The 18,448-nt window shown below is 43.3% G+C and overlaps 1 protein-coding gene across 1 annotated transcript; it reads right to left on the bottom strand.

Annotated features, from left to right (window-relative positions):
* Nucleotides 1-12,320: 12,320 nt before the first annotated feature.
* Nucleotides 12,321-18,412, bottom strand: LOC308123148 (uncharacterized protein). Its single transcript, XM_080485472.1, has 13 exons — nucleotides 18,206-18,412; nucleotides 17,673-17,777; nucleotides 17,407-17,571; nucleotides 17,140-17,256; nucleotides 16,442-17,008; nucleotides 15,909-16,013; nucleotides 15,643-15,807; nucleotides 15,376-15,492; nucleotides 14,804-15,244; nucleotides 14,271-14,375; nucleotides 14,005-14,169; nucleotides 13,738-13,854; nucleotides 12,321-13,606 (listed from the first exon to the last, which is right to left on the bottom strand). Exons 2-13 carry the CDS (start codon nucleotides 17,695-17,697, stop codon nucleotides 12,495-12,497), a joined length of 3,201 nt encoding a protein of 1,066 aa, XP_080341598.1. The 5' UTR covers nucleotides 17,698-17,777; nucleotides 18,206-18,412; the 3' UTR covers nucleotides 12,321-12,494.
* Between the last annotated feature and the right edge of the window lie 36 nt (nucleotides 18,413-18,448).

The following is an 18,448-nucleotide window of genomic DNA, read 5'->3' as shown; positions in this document are numbered from 1 at the left end:
ACTTCTGTTAAAATTAAAAGTGAAATGGTCATTCTAGGAGATTTCACTAGTAACTGGCTCCACCGCTCCTCCTCCAGAGATAAAAGCCTGGTTGCCATGCCAACCTCACTCCATTATTAACCCAACCCACCAGGGTTAACCAAAGTTCCTCTACCCTGATAGATGGGATACTAGTAACACACCCAGACAGAATACTCTCATCTGGTGTACTATCTGACAGCTTTAGTGAGCACTCTGTAGTGTACTGTGTATGGAAGATCAAAGTACCTAAACTACCACCCAAATACATTAATGTAAGACAAACCAAAAATATTCATCCTGATCTGTTTTTAAATGACCTTGCTAATATTACCTGGACTGGATTCCAGCTGATCCCTGATGTTACTGACGCTTGGGATTATTTTTATTCAGAACTGCTTGAAGTTCTTGACAAACATGTTCCATGTAGAACCGTTGGTGTTAAAGGAAGACATGTCCCATGGATTAGCGCTGATTTAATTACTCTCTTTAAACAACCAGACCAAGCTTCGGCAAAATATAGAAAATCTAAAGACCCAGCAGATTGGGATCTATACCAAAAACTTAGAAATCAATCCAAAACACAAACTGGAAATGCTAAATCAAAACATTACCAGGAAGCCTTTCCTCAGAACCATAATAATCCTAAATAAGTCTGGAGTCACCTGGATCTGCTTCTTACTAGATCAAAAGGAAAACACAGCTGACCATGTCACTGTTGACAACAAAATTATTTCAGATCCTCATCAGATCTCTGAAGCCTTTAACTAATACTTCTCATCCATTAGCAGTGCACAGCACACTGATTAGGGTTAGGGTTAGGGTTAGGGTTAGCTCTCTGAAGCCTTTAACCAATACTTCTCATCCATCAGCAGGGTTTGGGTTAGGGTTAGCTCTCTGAAGCCTTTAACCAATACTTCTCATCCATCAGCAGGGTTAGGGTTAAGGTTTGGGTTAAGGTTAGCTCTCTGAAGCCTTTAACCAATACTTCTCATCCATCAGCAGGGTTAGGGTTAGGGTTAGGGTTAGCTCTCTGAAGCCTTTAACCAATACTTCTCATCCATCAGCAGGGTTAGGGTTAAGGTTTGGGTTAAGGTTAGCTCTCTGAAGCCTTTAACCAATACTTCTCATCCATCAGCAGGGTTAGGGTTAGGGTTTGGGTTAGCTCTCTGAAGCCTTTAACCAATACTTCTCATCCATCAGCAGGGTTAGGGTTAGGGTTAGGGTTTGGGTTAGCTCTCTGAAGCCTTTAACCAATACTTCTCATCCATCAGCAGGGTTAGGGTTAAGGTTTGGGTTAAGGTTAGCTCTCTGAAGCCTTTAACCAATACTTCTCATCCATCAGCAGGGTTAGGGTTAGGGTTTGGGTTAGCTCTCTGAAGCCTTTAACCAATACTTCTCATCCATCAGCAGGGTTAGGGTTTAGGTTAGCTCTCTGAAGCCTTTAACTAATACTTCTCATCCATTAGCAGGGTTAGAGTTAGGGTTAGGGTTCTGGTTAGGGTTTGGGTTAGCTCTCTGAAGCCTTTAACCAATACTTCTCATCCATTAGCAGGGTTAGGGTTAGGGTTAGGGTTTGGGTTAGCTCTCTGAAGCCTTTAACCAATACTTCTCATCCATTAGCAGGGTTAGGGTTTGGGTTTGGGTTAGGGTTAGGGTTTGGGTTAGCTCTCTGAAGCCTTTAACTAATACTTCTCATCCATCAGCAGTGCACACTGATTACACAAACTCCCTCAGGCCACCGGATGATATAATCCCCGATGCATCATTCTCATTATATCAAATCTCCCTATCAGACGTAACTCAAGCACCAAGTGAACTTAAAAATCATAGTAGTGCTGGTCCTGGTGGTCTAGATGTTAAATTTCTAAAACTCTGAGCTAGTGTATTAATATACCCTCTAACTGACTTATTTCATTTGTCTCTTAACACATGCTCCATCTCAAGCATCTGGAAAACTGCAAGAGTAACTCCAATTTTCAACGGAGGTGATCAACAGATTGTCCAACTACCGCCCTAGCTCTATTTTATGTACTAAAACCAAAATGTTTGAGAAAATTCTTTTTCATCAACTACAAAACTATTTGAATCAATTTGACATTCTATCTTCTCATCAATCAGGTTTCCGCTCTGGTTACTCCACAACCGCAGCTTTACTTACATTTACTAATGATGTTTTCTCTTCCTGTGATCAGAATCAGTATACAGGTCTTATATTTCTTGACCCTTCAAAAGCCTTCGACTAAGTTGACCATTATTTGCTACAAGACAAACTCAGATCAATAAGCCTGAGCAGGAATGCTCTCTTATGGTTTAATGCTTATCTTCACAATAAACGTCAATTTAAAAATTCGCTTTTAAAGGTACTCAGTCCTGCATTGTAGAGAAAGGTGTGCCACAGGGCTCTACTCTTGGCCCACTTTTATTTTCCATCTTCATCAACGACCTTCCTCAAATGTGTAAAAACTGTCATACTCATCTGTACGCCGATGACACTGTTGTCTACTTCTCGAGTACAAACCTCTGTCAGCTACACCTTTTACAGGAGGACTTTAACTCAGTTCAAAACTGGATCAATCTGAATTTGTTAAAATTGAATTTGAAAGAATCAACCTATACACTCTTTGGTACACGCCATCGCCTTCGCTCTGCCAATTTAAACATTACTTTTGATAATGGCTCTTTAATGATAAGAGAAACTGCTATCAAGTACTTACAGTAGGTGTCTGGCTTGATCCAGAACTAAATTTTAAACCACATATTGATTATATAATTAAACACACATACTCATGTCTGATGCCTCTTTATCGATCATCTATCTGCTTTACTACACAAAGAAAGAAAATCATTACTCAATTAATCTTACCTGTTATCGACTATGCTGACATAGTCTACCAAAATACATACGATAAATATCTTAAACCACTTAAAGTCCTCTTTAATACTCTGTAGATTAATATTAAAGTGCCTCTATAGAACGCACCACCGTATATTATACGATCAACTGAACTGGTTACAGCCCGATGAAAGACCACAGTGTCACTGGCTGCAATTCATTTTCAAATGTGTATACTTTAATATACCCCAGTACTTAAAATTTTACTAGTTCCATCCACATCAACTTATTCTCTCAGAACTTCTCAATATTTATCCTTCAATGTTCCTTCGGCTGAAAAGGAGGCCGGTCGGAGGTCTTTCTCTTTCAAGGCGCCAAATGACTGTGTAAGTGGCCACTTACAATATTGTTTTTGTTTTGTTCATGTTCTGGGGTTCACCCGCCGACAATTCATGTTTCCGGGTTGTAACTTGCCTACAAATTGTGACGTCACATGCGGGTTTTGACAGTTGACGCACACCGAGACTGACGGGCCTTGACAGCAGCGCGCAAGGAGCGACTGCTATAAAAACATAATCCGTATGTAATCCCAAAAGATGTCACAGAAACTCGTTAGATTAAACTGTGACATACATGTGTTGCAACGTGTTTTTGCTTAAGGCAAACTCTGTTGGAGTGTTGGGATCACTGAGGAAATGAGGACCGGTGTTTTGAGCCCTTGGTAGGCGAAGCGAGGTGTGTTCAATGACAGCACGTCTTTTTGTTTGTTATTATGAGTCGGGCACTGTGTATTATTGTTAGAATGAATTGTAATGAATTACATTGAAATGGAATGAAATAAGTGAACTGATGTATTTTTTGTTCATAGTATCCTGCAGCTTCACGGTGTACGGTGCTGGTGCTGGTGCCTGTTCTGAGGAACAATGAAAGGAAAGAAAAATAAACGTTTGCACGCTTTCTTCTTGATGCCAAGGGCAGCAAGAGTGAAACTCCTCGCTGTTTTAGAGCCATCCTGGTGCATAGAGACGTCGTCTACCGGCTGCAGCTCCTCTGAGAGACACTGATTAAAGACGAGAACGTTGCTGAGAGATCGAGCTGTCATAGCTTTCCTTCAGTCCTCAAATGTTTTGAATGTGGTGCCTTTCTGTTTACATGGGTACAGTTGTACATGTATTGCTGATTGAATATAAATAGAAGTAGCTAAGGCCAACATAATAATAATTTGCATCACAGGTATTTTGTGTATCTCTGCTGATTCTAAACAGTTTACATGTATTAGTGTTGTTTTTCAACTTTGGGGTGTTTAAGGTAGTCATGTCTATCAGTGGTGGTTCAAAGCATGTGCAAATTAAGTTAGAGCCACAACTCAGTTGAATTAGACAAAAACCACTTCAGAGTCTTTAAGTTATAAACAGCCCTAAAAAGAGCAACATGTTAGAACCTGTTGAGGAAACCAAAAACACCTCTCAAGATGTTCCAGAGGTGAGGTCCAGCTCTCGGGAGCGAACCTTAACAGAAAAAGGCAGAGCGCTACAGAAACAAGAAGCAAAGAAGAAGCAGAAAGCATTCAACAAAGCATATGAAACTTGGAAACTGTCGGCAAAGGAAATAAGAGCTAAATTAAAGATCCTTTGTTCACCGGATGATCTTGAAGAAATCCAAAGAGAAATCAAGGCCAATCATGATAAAGTATGCCAATGTTATGAGTCAATAAGACATGATCACACAAGCTCTCCAGATATTGTAAAGAAGATGGATGCCTGCAGCACGTTATCATCTCAGATTCTTGTCAATAAGAGAATGGAGAACATCGGACAAACCTTTAATGACCGCCTTGAAAAGGAGAGAGTGAGGATACAGCTCAATAAACAGGAATATGGATCTATTTTTGGACGAACTAACACAGAAACGGCTGCCTCCCAGTCGAGTGGAGGATCTGATGCTCCAGAAAGTGCTTCCTCCAGGTCGTCGTCCTCCAGTAAACGTGCGGATGCAGAAATGGAACTGGCAGCCAAAATGGAGCAAGCTAAAGCCGTCCAAATTCTTCACAGGCAAAGCTGGTCAAAATGGAGACCGAATGGAAACGCGAAGAAACACAAATGTTTGCAGAAATCAAACAAAAAGAGGCTGAAATGAAGTTTAAACTGGAAGAAGGAAAATCAAAGTTGCAACAACTGCGAGCAGATGGTGAAGTGAAGGTTGCAGAGGCCCGTGTAAGGATATATAATGGTTTGGATTTAGCAGGTAGTTGTGTGGATAAGACTGATAAATCTCCTGTTGGTAGTTTAAATACTGACTAGAACCCAATTCTTAATCCACAAGCTGCACTTTTTCAGCCACGACACACAGTTCCACAAAATGTAATACAGGAAGATGCCAGTTTAGCTCAAATGAGAACAAATTCCTTTACATGAGGTGGTTTGCCTGTCCCAGAGCCCACCACTTTCACAGGGGATCCTTTAAGGTTTATTGATTGGAGAGTATCCTTTATGGCATTGATCGATCAGAAGCCGCTTCCAGTGAGTGAGAAGAGGTTTTATTTGAAGAACTATCTAGCAGGTGAGGCACGTAAAGCGGTAGAAGGCTTTTTCTACAGAAGCTCTGAGGATGCATACAAAGGTGCATGGGCTGTTTTAGAAGACAGATATGGAGGTCCATTTATTGTTCAACGAGCCTTCAGAGAGAGACTGATGAAATGGCCCCCAATAGCTGCTAATAATCCTAAGGCACTGAGAGAGTTTGCAGATTTTCTCCAAGGCTGTGCTGCCGCAATGCCTCATGTTAAAGGTTGTCACTTCTCAGCGATTGTGAAGAAAACCACAGATTTCTGAAGAAGCTGCCTGAGTGGATGGTACGGAGATGGAGCAGGATTGTTGTGGAAGAGCTGGATCGATCCGGTGATTATCCAGGCGTTCTTCACTTCACAGATTTCATGCAAAGAGAAGCCAGAATAGCTTGTAATCCCATTGCCTCTCCCTTAATGATTCATGTAAAAACAAAAGATGAGTGGTCACCGGAGAAAGCTAAAACACTAAATACAAGTACTCAGTTAAAGGCTTTGCAGTCGGTGACACAAGAAAGCCCAAAGCCACCTTGCTTAATCTGTAAAAACGAAGCACACGGAGTTGCTAAATGTCCAGCCTAAAAAAAAACTAAGGATGAGAAAAGAGCTCTTGTATATGAGCATCATCTGTGCTTTGGATGTCTAAGAGGAGGACATGCTTCTAAAGATTGTAAAAGACGACACACCTTGTGGTCGATGTCATCCCACCTGCCTGCATGAAGGACAAACACAAACTATGGAGTTGAGTAATAGTTCTGCTGCCACAGGAGAACCTGAGAATAATGAAGTTCACAAGGTAATGTGTCATGCTGACTCGTCATGGTTCTGCCACGTCCAGTATCGTTCCAGTCCTTGTCTCTTCAACACCAGAACCCCAGAGAGAAATACTAACTTCTGCTCTTTTAGACACACAAAGTGACTCCACCTTTATTCTCGATGATCTTATTTCTGAGTTAAATGTGAAAACCCAGCCGGTTCAACTTAAGTTAAGCACAATGACGTCTGTTAATACAATCATAACCAGTAGAACTGCCACTGGGTTTCAAGTTGGAGGTCTTCAGGCTGGAAGGCACATACCAATTCAGCAGGCGCACACATGTGACTTTATCCCAGTTGATAAGTTTCACATTCCAGCAGAGGCTCCAGCACTTCACTGGCCTCACCTCACCCACCTATCTAATAAGTTATCATCATTGCAAGACTGTGAGGTTGGACTTCTCATCGGGTACCACTGCCCGTCAGCACCAGCTCCCCTAGAGGTCATCGTTGGTGGTGACAATGAACCTTTTGCCCAACGGACTGCGCTTGGTTGGAGCAGCATAGGGGCAGCCAACCCTCATATGGATCGACAAGGAAACCATAGTGTAGTGCACCGTGTTGCTGGGAGAGTTACCAGTGCCTGGTGCTCCAGATGTTTTGAGAGCTTTGGAGTCAGAATTTAATGAAAAGAGCCATGGTGAGAAGTTGGTGTCTCAGGAGTGAAAATATAAAGCAAGAAGAAGATGGAAATTACCAGATGCCCCTCCCGTTTAAAACCGGCAGCCCACCAAAATGGCCAAACAAAAAAAGGTTGGCTACCATCAGACTTAAACACCTAAAAAGAAAGTTAATGTTTTGATTGTTCAGCAAAATCATGCTATCATGTTTTTGCTATGTTGAGTGGGGCAGAGATCCTGCGGTACAACACCAAAAATTGCTATTACGGCAAGAGGTGCCACGAGTACTCCTAGCAGGTCAGAGAAGAATTTGAATATAGATTGCCAAAAGTCTGTTAATTTTGGGCAGAGCCAGAACATATGTGATAAAGTGGCTGTTGCTGCTCCACAGCGGTCACAGTTGGGGGCATTGTTGTCAGTTGGGGTGTCTTTGCCAGTCTCGCCTTAGGCCAGTGTAACAGTTGAGATTTATGGTTGGTTATTAGTGTTAAATTACTGTAAGTAATAGGTTACTGAAAGTAATAAATCACTGGAAGTAATTTATGAAAAATTTAAATTATTAATGGAAGTAAACGGCCATTTACTCATTAACAACTCCTAAAGTAATTGAATAATTACTTAAAAGTTAAATGATCAAAAATAATTTAATAATGAAAAATTATCAATTTGAATAAATTTGTTATTTATCTATTAATAATGAAAAGGGGGTGAACCACCAGATAAACTGGAAATAACTAATACCAAAATATGTCTCGTTTGTAAAAGGTTTATTTAAGTTAGTTAATATTTCTTTGTAAAATATAACAATCTTAAATGAAAGGGAAGGTGTGAGATCCGAGCACCGACTGTTACAAACCAGTGTATCGTCAACAATAAAAACACAATAATCACCTAGAATCATTCAATTCAGCTAACAGGCGTTTATTAACTAAATGTATTAATTCATAAAGAATTCTGACATCTCATAAATCAACACATCTAATTATCAAACATCTAACACGGAGATCTAATCTATTAAACAGCAAACACTATGTACAAAGTGTGTGTGTGTGTGTGCGTGTGTGTGTGTGTGTGGTGATGAGGGCGAATGGGTGTAATGACCTTGAATGTCCACCAGGTGGAGGCAGACGTTGGTGGGTCAGTGTGGTGACCGTGACGACCACGAGGGGAGTGTGGCGGCCGCAGAGGGAGAGCACAATGACCTGATGCGTCCACCAGGTGGACGTCAAGAGGGATTGCAATGACCCACGTGACCACTAGAGGCGTTTGACTCGCTCTTTCTGGGGGCGCGGTTGCTTCGCGACCAGAAAAAAAAGACGCCCGTCGCGCGCGCAAACGCGAGGGTGGTCTCGGAATGAAGCGGTCCACCGAGGCCATAACGAACTGGCGGTTCCGTTGGCCCGGTTCTGAGCGCCGGAGTTCTAAGTGGATGTCGGGACCTGCAGTTAGAACTCTGGTGATCGATGCAGATGTGGTCTTGCAGCACCAGATAGCAGTTTGGTTACTAATTGTGGCTGTGTGTGTGTGTGTGTGTGTGTGTGTGTGTGTGTGTGTGTGTGTGTGTGTGTGTGTGTGTGTGTGTGTGTGTGTGTGTGTGTGTGTGTGTGTGTGTGTGTGTGTGTGTGTGTGTGTGTGTGTGTGTGTGAGTCTATCTTGATCAGATAACAGGAGCGCAGGGGAAGCGCAGACTCAGGTTAGTGAAAGAGGGGGAGATGGGGGGGGGGGGGGGGGGGCAGAGATTTTTGGCAAGGTTTGGTTCCGCAACCCGGTTCTCCACACCGAGATCCCAGTGGTCCTGGAGCTCACTTGGACCTCTGCTTCTGAGGTGGAAAACCCGAGCCTCAGATTTGGGTTGGTGCGCGTGAACACGCGTACATAAACATCTGGGCCGCGACGGCTTTATCAGCGGCACATTGAAACACATTGCATGTTAGCTTCACGCTAATCTAACAATTTCTGCCCAGACAAAAGCTCTCTCACCGTCCGTGGTGCTGTGCTGGACCGCACCGTCCGTGGTGCTGTGCTGGACCGCACCGTCCATGGTGCTGTGCTGGACCGCACCGTCCGTGGTGCTGTGCTGGACCGCACCGTCCGTGGTGCTGTGCGGTTCTATGAGGCAGCGGTAACGGAATTCAACGTCCTGAATTCGGACTTTGGCGCTTCAGCTGCAGAAGTGGACAGCGAGGCAGCTGAAAGGGCGGGGGGAGCCACGGGCTCGCGTCTCCAGAATTCCCCACCCCACAGAAAAAAGGAAAAAAGAAGTAGTCCTACGATTTGGTCCTTTGGCTCCACTTTTCTGCTCTTTACCTTCCCGAGGCAGCAGAGACGTGTGTCCCTGGGATGAGAAGCCAGGACAGTTGGGAAGAAAAGCTTGAATTTCGGACCCCTGTGGTGTCCGGGCCGGGATCGACCATCCCCAGTGGTTGCCAACATGGGGGGTTGGAGACTTCCTGGGGTCTTTGGCCTGCTCCCTGCTGTTTTATGGCCTGTTCATTGTCCCTGGTATTTCTCCTCTCTCACAGAAACTTCTGGAGGAGTTCAATGGAATCTTAAGCCCAACATATATTTCCTTTTAATTTTGGCACTCCCGTGATTCCATACCCCTGGCCCCCCCCGGGAGTTCGCATCCTGGATAAGGCTTTAATCAATTTGTGTAATTCGAGCCCTATAAAGAGCTCCTCTATAGATATCTTAACTTATTTGAGCTTACAGTTAGTTCTCTCTCTCTCTCTCTCTCTCTCTCTCTCTCTCTCTCTCTCTCTCTCTCTCTCTCTCCTTCCCCCTGCAGGATCTTTGGCCAAAATTACTTTCTTGTAGCCAAATGAAACCTCATTAAACCCTTTTAATATTTCTGACTCCACCAGATGGCACTCTTGGCTTTAAGACAGAGGCTGAGAGCCTGGAAATGAAGTGGGTTTTCAAACTTTTATTGAAGAAACATAAATCAAAGATAGTGGTTCATGAGGTTCAGCCCCAGAAGATGTGCTTCTTCACCTGAACCGAACCTGTGGACCCTGTGTTGAGACCCGCAGATTCGGGTTCTGTTCTGAGACGCCAGAACTTCACCTGAAGCCGCGAATCACCAGATTCTTTTGGCTTTGGAAGCACGCATCTACCTCCTCAGAACTCAAGTCAGAGGCTTAGTGTCCGGGCAGAAACTTAAGATAGCGTGAAAGTTATTTTGCTTGTGAGATTCTGGGACACAGATCCTCCCGGGATTTCCAAGCGCTGTAAGTTTCTATGTGTGGATATTTCGTCCATGTGCTTCATCACACACACACACATGAGTCTCCATTCTCTTCACCTCGTCACAGAGACCAGGTCGGCCTGAACTGCCTCCAGGTCTCTGTGGGAGACAGATGAGAATTCTGCCCCTGCTGCGCCCACAGCCATAGCTCCTCCTCCTCCTCCTCCTCCTCCTCCTCTCCCTCTCTTTTTTCCTCCCACTAACCCAATCGGTGCGCCCTGCACCTCTCTTGCGTCTTATCCCCGTTGGGTGTAGTTCACTGCCGGCTCAGATTCTACAAACGTGCTGAAAAATAGACACAAGTTACAATCTAGCAGATCAGTTGAGAGTTGCTGGTTGAGGTATCTTCAGCTGGCTTAAACAGTCCTTTTTTGTTGAAACCTTCAAAATGTATATTTTATCAATATTTCAATGGGCAAGACGCCAAGATTGGGCCAGAGGTTCTGAATGGGCCAGCCCCGACAGGCCATAGGTCAGCGTGTGAGGTCACGAGCTGTCCAGTATATGTGTGCAGTTTCTTTCTCTCTCTCCCCTTCCCTCTCTCTCTCTATCTCTCTCCTACCTCTGTGTTTGTGTTATTTATTTATTTATTGCTAAATCTTGAGAGAAACAGCATTCACTCAAAGCTGAAAGGACATTATAAAAATAGGCTTGGAATTTGAATCTCATTTCTGTGTGTTGAGTCGACATTATTTCTGTGGTTTTCCCATGAATAACTATGCATTACAATCTTCAGTCTTAAGAAGAAAAAAATGCAACCAATTACAGAAAATTGTGCGATTAATTAGTTTGATTGACAGCACTAAAGATGTCCCTTGTTTTACTCATTAAACAAACGATATCAACAAAAATGCGGATTATAACTGAGGAAAAGTTTGGACTCCCGACCCACCAATTGTTAGTGTTTCCCCCTGTGCCTGAAACAACTGAGTCTCATGATGACATTTTAGGGTTTCGGAGATTCTTTTAGTATCTTGTGTTCTGGGTGAACGAGTGAACTTGCTCAGAGAGCCCGACCTCGGCATGCTGGCAGTTGTTTTGAATTCAATTCAATTCAATTCGACTTTATTTGTAAAGCGCTAAATCACATCAACAAACATCTCAAAGCCTCTTACAATGATAGAGAACAACAGAACCCAACTAAACCTTCCAGAACCTCTTACAATGATAGAGAACAACAGAACCCAACTAAACCTTCCAGAACCTCTTACAATGATAGAGAACAACAGAACCCAACTAAACCTTCCAGAACCTCTTACAATGATAGAGAACAACAGAACCCAACTAAACCTTCCAGAACCTCTTACAATGATAGAGAACAACAGAACCCAACTAAACTGAATGTCCTCAACCTGTTGACTATTGTCCTGAAGGGGATGATTTCAAACTGTTTTGAGATCTTTTCAAATCGCCTAGCAGACTCTTAAGCTGCTTCAATCTGGTCTCCATTCACCAGCCAGGAGCACACCAAACTATATTTCTGAGGTTTAAGTCTTTTTCCTCATTCTCCTTCTTCTTTCCTCCTCTTGTTATCTAGATTCTGTCGCCTCGTATTTAACAACCACTTCAAAATGGATCAACACGCTGATCAGTGTTGCTAAATATGGTGGCTATCCCCCATTTGGGGAGCCAAACTCTCTTACCTTTTAACTTTGTTTATTTTGTGCAATTGTGTGTTTATGGCATGTTCTTTATTATCAATATAATATATTTATGATTTTAACATGATTCCTCCACAGGCTGAGATCTGGGCTGATTTTTATTCATGTGTGTGGGTTTTACCTTGTTTGGGCTGAAAACAGTGAGTCACATCTGGCAACCCTCATGCTGACTGGCACAGCGCCCATATTTTCTTCTGTCAACAGTATCTTCTGCGCTTTGGTGCCCGAGCCCGTCAGGTTGGATCAGATTCACACGGCAGTCTGATAGAGGTCACATTGAAACTGTAATATGAATGATCACAAAACAAAAATTGGATCCCAGGAATTGAGCATCAAGACCTGCAATGTGAATGCAGCCTAACATGTTGGTGTGTTGGGTGAACTGTGCATGCTCGTCACTGCAGCATGTCCTTTATTTGGCACCCTTTGGGTGAGAGGCGATTTTTGTTGTGCTGTCATGGAGACAGCGATTTATCATATAAATTGAAAATAGGATTCATCCCTCCGGATGCAGGTGAAGTGAAAGGCAGACTTTAAGAAGTACAGCTGACAATGGCATAGTTTGCAATGAAGTATAAATTTATTGAATCATGAAGAAAAACGTTCCCAATCACAGACATTTAAAATCAACCAGGTTCAAAGAGTCAATTAAACACAAATCAAAAAAATCATTAAGTTATTTATTCAAATGTATAAATCTGAAAAATCAAGAGAATCAGAAGGTGCAGTTGGTTCACCAGCAGCGGCACTGACGCCCAGGTTTCTGCAGTTGTCTCACGATTTTCTGGATTTCATTCACCTGCTTTTGTAAACGATCTATGAAGATTTGCACTCGTTTCACAATGTTTTGCACTCGGTTCACTACTTTCTGAATGTGCTTGACCTTGTCCAGTATATTCTGGAGGAACTTATGAAGACGCTGCAGCAGATTCTGGAGTTGTCTCAGCACCTGCTGGAGTCGAGTTACCAGCGACTGGAGTTGTCTCAGCAACTTTTGGGGTGGAGGAGCAGGTCTAACTGGGCAAGGCTTTCTTGGGCAAGTAGGTACTGGACAAAAGAATGTTGTGTAAGGTGTGGTTGTTGTAGCCGTTGTGTCAGTTTGGGCTTGAGTTGGAGAATGAGTTGGAGGTTCAGTTGGAGGTTCAGTTGGAGGTTCAGTTGAAGGTTCAGTTGGAGGTTCAGTTGGAGGTTCAGTTGGAGGTTCAGTTGAAGGTCCAGTTGGAGGTTCAGTTGGAGGTTCAGTTGGAGGTTCAGTTGGAGGTTCAGTTGGAGGTTCAGTTGAAGGTTCAGTTGGAGGTTGAGTTGAAGGTTCAGTTGGAGGTTCAGTTGGAGGTTCAGTTGAAGGTTCAGTTGGAGGTTCAGTTGGAGGTTCAGTTGGAGGTTCAGTTGGAGGTTCAGTTGAAGGTTCAGTTGGAGGTTGAGTTGAAGGTTCAGTTGGAGGTTCAGTTGGAGGTTCAGTTGAAGGTTCAGTTGGAGGTTCAGTTGGAGGTTCAGTTGGAGGTTCAGTTGAAGGTTCAGTTGGAGGTTCAGTTGGAGGTTCAGTTGAAGGTTCAGTTGGAGGTTCAGTTGGAGGTTCAGTTGAAGGTTCAGTGGTTGGTGTGGTTAAAGTTGGTGAAGTTGGTGTACTTGGTGTGGTTGAAGTTGGTGTGGTGGAAGTTGGTGTAGTAGTTGTCGTGGTGATAGCAGGTTTGTAAACATTACATAAATGAGTGTCACAACATTTTGCTTGAGTGATGGTGGTGTTATTATCTCCCATGTAGGGGAGTTCATGGTGTTTCTTTGCCAATTCACACACATTGGCAGTTGTACAGCCAAGAATTGGGGAAGTTCCGGCTTTGGTCGTCACTGTTGAAGACAAAGATTGATGTCAACTTGGAAATGTTTGTTTTTTCATCAACATCTTCGGTGAATGAATCACAGTGTGGACTTGAAAAGACAAAACAGCCACTGTTCATCTCCTTCAAATAAAGACTCACCCTTTGCACTGAAGCATCTGATCTCGTTTCCTCTACATTTTACTATTGAGGAGCAGTGATGATCGCCAGAGGAACAAAAGTGGCACTCTAGAGTGTTGAATGGTGGAGGAGCAAGCACTGAAAGAGAAAAAAGAGCTTGCGTATGAGTCAGAGAGAACTTGTTACCGTCACAGGATCAAAGGAGAAGACATGGGATGAAAAATGGATCCAGATGTGTGTGTGATGCTTATCGAGTCTCAAACACACAACCTGCTCTTGTGTACTTACCAGGAAGCATGCCACTATTGCAGTAATCTGTGTCGCAGCACTGGGCAAATGCAATAATCTGTGAAAATCCCACGTTGACTGAGTATGACCTGAAGCCTGTGGATGAACACTTGTGGAGCGGAGCACAGCCCTTGTAGAATCGATTTGGACTTCCAGGTGAAGTGTCTACACAATAAAAACACACTTTGTTCATGTTTCTGGGAGGAACACATGCATTCGAAGCATTGCTTTTTCAATGGGAAGTGATAAAAGAATGGAGGAATTACCTCGAATGGAAGCTGTTACACACATGGTACCTAACGGACATGAGACTGGTCCTACAGCTCTACAGCTGGGATCTGAACCATCAATGCATTGGAAACACTTCCGTCCTGTAAGAGACAGAGTAACAGTCAAAGAATGCCACTCTTAGGATTTCACCAGACCAAAGACAAGTCTTTTCCCTTTTGTTCACTTGGTACCATTTAAAAAAAACTGCAGTTTTTAATACTTCCAGGTACAAAATAGTCTCCAGGGACCTCCCCTCTGGAATCAGCCGTCAACCTTATTAGACAACGCCCACAGGAACTACTCTCTCTGTGAGGTCACCGACATGGTGGAAGGTGATTGGACAATGCCATTTCCTATTAAACAGGTGGTGAACCAAGGGTATCTGATGTAAATCAGAGTACATTCTTGAAATAATCAATAACTGTCTTTGATCATTCTAATTTATTATCAACAGCCAAACTGCCCATAAGTTGATTTCCAACAAGTGTAAAACTTCTTTCATGTTGTTCGATTTCAAGAAGTGACTTACCTCCTCCAGGTGTAGTAGTTGTAGTTGGTGTGGTTGAAGTTGGTGAAGTTGGTGTGGTTGAAGTTGGTGTACTTGGTGTGGTTGAAGTTGGTGTGGTTGGTGTGGTTGAAGTTGGTGTGGTGGAAGTTGGTGTGGTGGAAGTTGGTGTGGTGGAAGTTGGTGTACTTGGTGTGGTTGAAGTTGGTGTACTTGGTGTGGTTGAAGTTGGTGTACTTGGTGTGGTGGAAGTTGGTGAAGTTGGTGTGGTGGAAGTTGGTGTAGTAGTTGTCGTGGTGATAGCAGGTTTGTAAACATTACATAAATGAGTGTCACAACATTTTGCTTGAGTGATGGTGGTGTTATTATCTCCCATGTAGGGGAGTTCATGGTGTTTCTTTGCCAATTCACACACATTGGCAGTTGTACAGCCAAGAATTGGGGAAGTTCCGGCTTTGGTCGTCACTGTTGAAGACAAAGATTGATGTCAACTTGGAAATGTTTGTTTTTTCATCAACATCTTCGGTGAATGAATCACAGTGTGGACTTGAAAAGACAAAACAGCCACTGTTCATCTCCTTCAAATAAAGACTCACCCTTTGCGCTGAAGCATCTGATCTCGTTTCCTCTACATTTTACTATTGAGGAGCAGTGATGATCGCCAGAGGAACAAAAGTGGCACTCTAGAGTGTTGAATGGTGGAGGAGCAAGCACTGAAAGAGAAAAAAGAGCTTGCGTATGAGTCAGAGAGAACTTGTTACCGTCACAGGATCAAAGGAGAAGACATGGGATGAAAAATGGATCCAGATGTGTGTGTGATGCTTATCGAGTCTCAAACACACAACCTGCTCTTGTGTACTTACCAGGAAGCATGCCACTATTGCAGTAATCTGTGTCGCAGCACTGGGCAAATGCAATAATCTGTGAAAATCCCACGTTGACTGAGTATGACCTGAAGCCTGTGGATGAACACTTGTGGAGCGGAGCACAGCCCTTGTAGAATCGATTTGGACTTCCAGGTGAAGTGTCTACACAATAAAAACACACTTTGTTCATGTTTCTGGGAGGAACACATACATTCGAAGCATTGCTTTTTCAATGGGAAGTGATAAAAGAATGGAGGAATTACCTCGAATGGAAGCTGTTACACACATGGTACCTAACGGACATGAGACTGGTCCTACAGCTCTACAGCTGGGATCTGAACCATCAATGCATTGGAAACACTTCCGTCCTGTAAGAGACAGAGTAACAGTCAAAGAATGCCACTCTTAGGATTTCACCAGACCAAAGACAAGTCTTTTCCCTTTTGTTCACTTGGTACCATTTAAAAAAAACTGCAGTTTTTAATACTTCCAGGTACAAAATAGTCTCCAGGGACCTCCCCTCTGAAATCAGCCGTCAACCTTATTAGACAACGCCCACAGGAACTACTCTCTCTGTGAGGTCACCGACATGGTGGAAGGTGATTGGACAATGCCATTTCCTATTAAACAGGTGGTGAACCAAGGGTATCTGATGTAAATCAGAGTACATTCTTGAAATAATCAATAACTGTCTTTGATCATTCTAATTTATTATCAACAGCCAAACTGCCCATAAGTTGATTTCCAACAAGTGTAAAACTTCTTTCATGTTGTTCGATTTCAAGAAGTGACTTACCTCCTCCAGGTGTAGTAGTTGTAGTTGGTGTGGTTGAAGTTGGTGAAGTTGGTGTGGTTGAAGTTGGTGTACTTGGTGTGGTTGAAGTTGGTGTGGTTGGTGTGGTTGAAGTTGGTGTGGTGGAAGTTGGTGTGGTGGAAGTTGGTGAAGTTGGTGTGGTGGAAGTTGGTGTACTTGGTGTGGTGGAAGTTGGTGTGGTTGGTGTGGTTGAAGTTGGTGTGGTGGAAGTTGGTGTGGTGGAAGTTGGTGTGGTTGAAGTTGGTGTACTTGGTGTGGTTGAAGTTGGTGTACTTGGTGTGGTTGAAGTTGGTGTACTTGGTGTGGTGGAAGTTGGTGTACTTGGTGTGTTGGAAGTTGGTGAAGTTGGTGTGGTGGAAGTTGGTGTAGTAGTTGTCGTGGTGATAGCAGGTTTGTAAACATTACATAAATGAGTGTCACAACATTTTGCTTGAGTGATGGTGGTGTTATTATCTCCCATGTAGGGGAGTTCATGGTGTTTCGTTGCCAATTCACACACATTGGCAGTTGTACAGCCAAGAATTGGGGAAGTTCCGGCTTTGGTCGTCACTGTTGAAGACAAAGATTGATGTCAACTTGGAAATGTTTGTTTTTTCATCAACATCTTCGGTGAATGAATCACAGTGTGGACTTGAAAAGACAAAACAGCCACTGTTCATCTCCTTCAAATAAAGACTCACCCTTTGCACTGAAGCATCTGATCTCGTTTCCTCTACATTTTACTATTGAGGAGCAGTGATGATCGCCAGAGGAACAAAAGTGGCACTCTAGAGTGTTGAATGGTGGAGGAGCAAGCACTGAAAGAGAAAAAAGAGCTTGCGTATGAGTCAGAGAGAACTTGTTACCGTCACAGGATCAAAGGAGAAGACATGGGATGAAAAATGGATCCAGATGTGTGTGTGATGCTTATCGAGTCTCAAACACACAACCTGCTCTTGTGTACTTACCAGGAAGCATGCCACTATTGCAGTAATCTGTGTCGCAGCACTGGGCAAATGCAATAATCTGTGAAAATCCCACGTTGACTGAGTATGACCTGAAGCCTGTGGATGAACACTTGTGGAGCGGAGCACAGCCCTTGTAGAATCGATTTGGACTTCCAGGTGAAGTGTCTACACAATAAAAACACACTTTGTTCATGTTTCTGGGAGGAACACATACATTCGAAGCATTGCTTTTTCAATGGGAAGTGATAAAAGAATGGAGGAATTACCTCGAATGGAAGCTGTTACACACATGGTACCTAACGGACATGAGACTGGTCCTACAGCTCTACAGCTGGGATCTGAACCATCAATGCATTGGAAACACTTCCGTCCTGTAAGAGACAGAGTAACAGTCAAAGAATGCCACTCTTAGGATTTCACCAGACCAAAGACAAGTCTTTTCCCTTTTGTTCACTTGGTACCATTTAAAAAAAACTGCAGTTTTTAATACTTCCAGGTACAAAATAGTCTCCAGGGACCTCCCCTCTGGAATCAGCCGTCAACCTTATTAGACAACGCCCACAGGAACTACTCTCTCTGTGAGGTCACCGACATGGTGGAAGGTGATTGGACAATGCCATTTCCTATTAAACAGGTGGTGAACCAAGGGTATCTGATGTAAATCAGAGTACATTCTTGAAATAATCAATAACTGTCTTTGATCATTCTAATTTATTATCAACAGCCAAACTGCCCATAAGTTGATTTCCAACAAGTGTAAAACTTGTTTCATGTTGTTCGATTTCAAGCAGTGACTTACCTCCTCCAGGTGTAGTAGTTGTAGTTGGTGTGGTTGAAGTTGGTGAAGTTGGTGTGGTTGAAGTTGGTGTAGTTGGTGTGGTTGAAGTTGGTGTAGTTGGTGTGGTTGAAGTTGGTGTGGTTGGTGTGGTTGAAGTTGGTGTGGTGGAAGTTGGTGTGGTGGAAGTTGGTGTGGTGGAAGTTGGTGTACTTGTTGTGGTTGAAGTTGGTGTACTTGGTGTGGTTGAAGTTGGTGTGGTGGAAG

This window comes from Lipophrys pholis (assembly GCF_963383615.2).
Source record: "Lipophrys pholis genome assembly, chromosome: 17".
Taxonomy (NCBI): domain Eukaryota; kingdom Metazoa; phylum Chordata; class Actinopteri; order Blenniiformes; family Blenniidae; genus Lipophrys; species Lipophrys pholis.
This window is presented reverse-complemented; position numbering and strand designations above follow the sequence as displayed.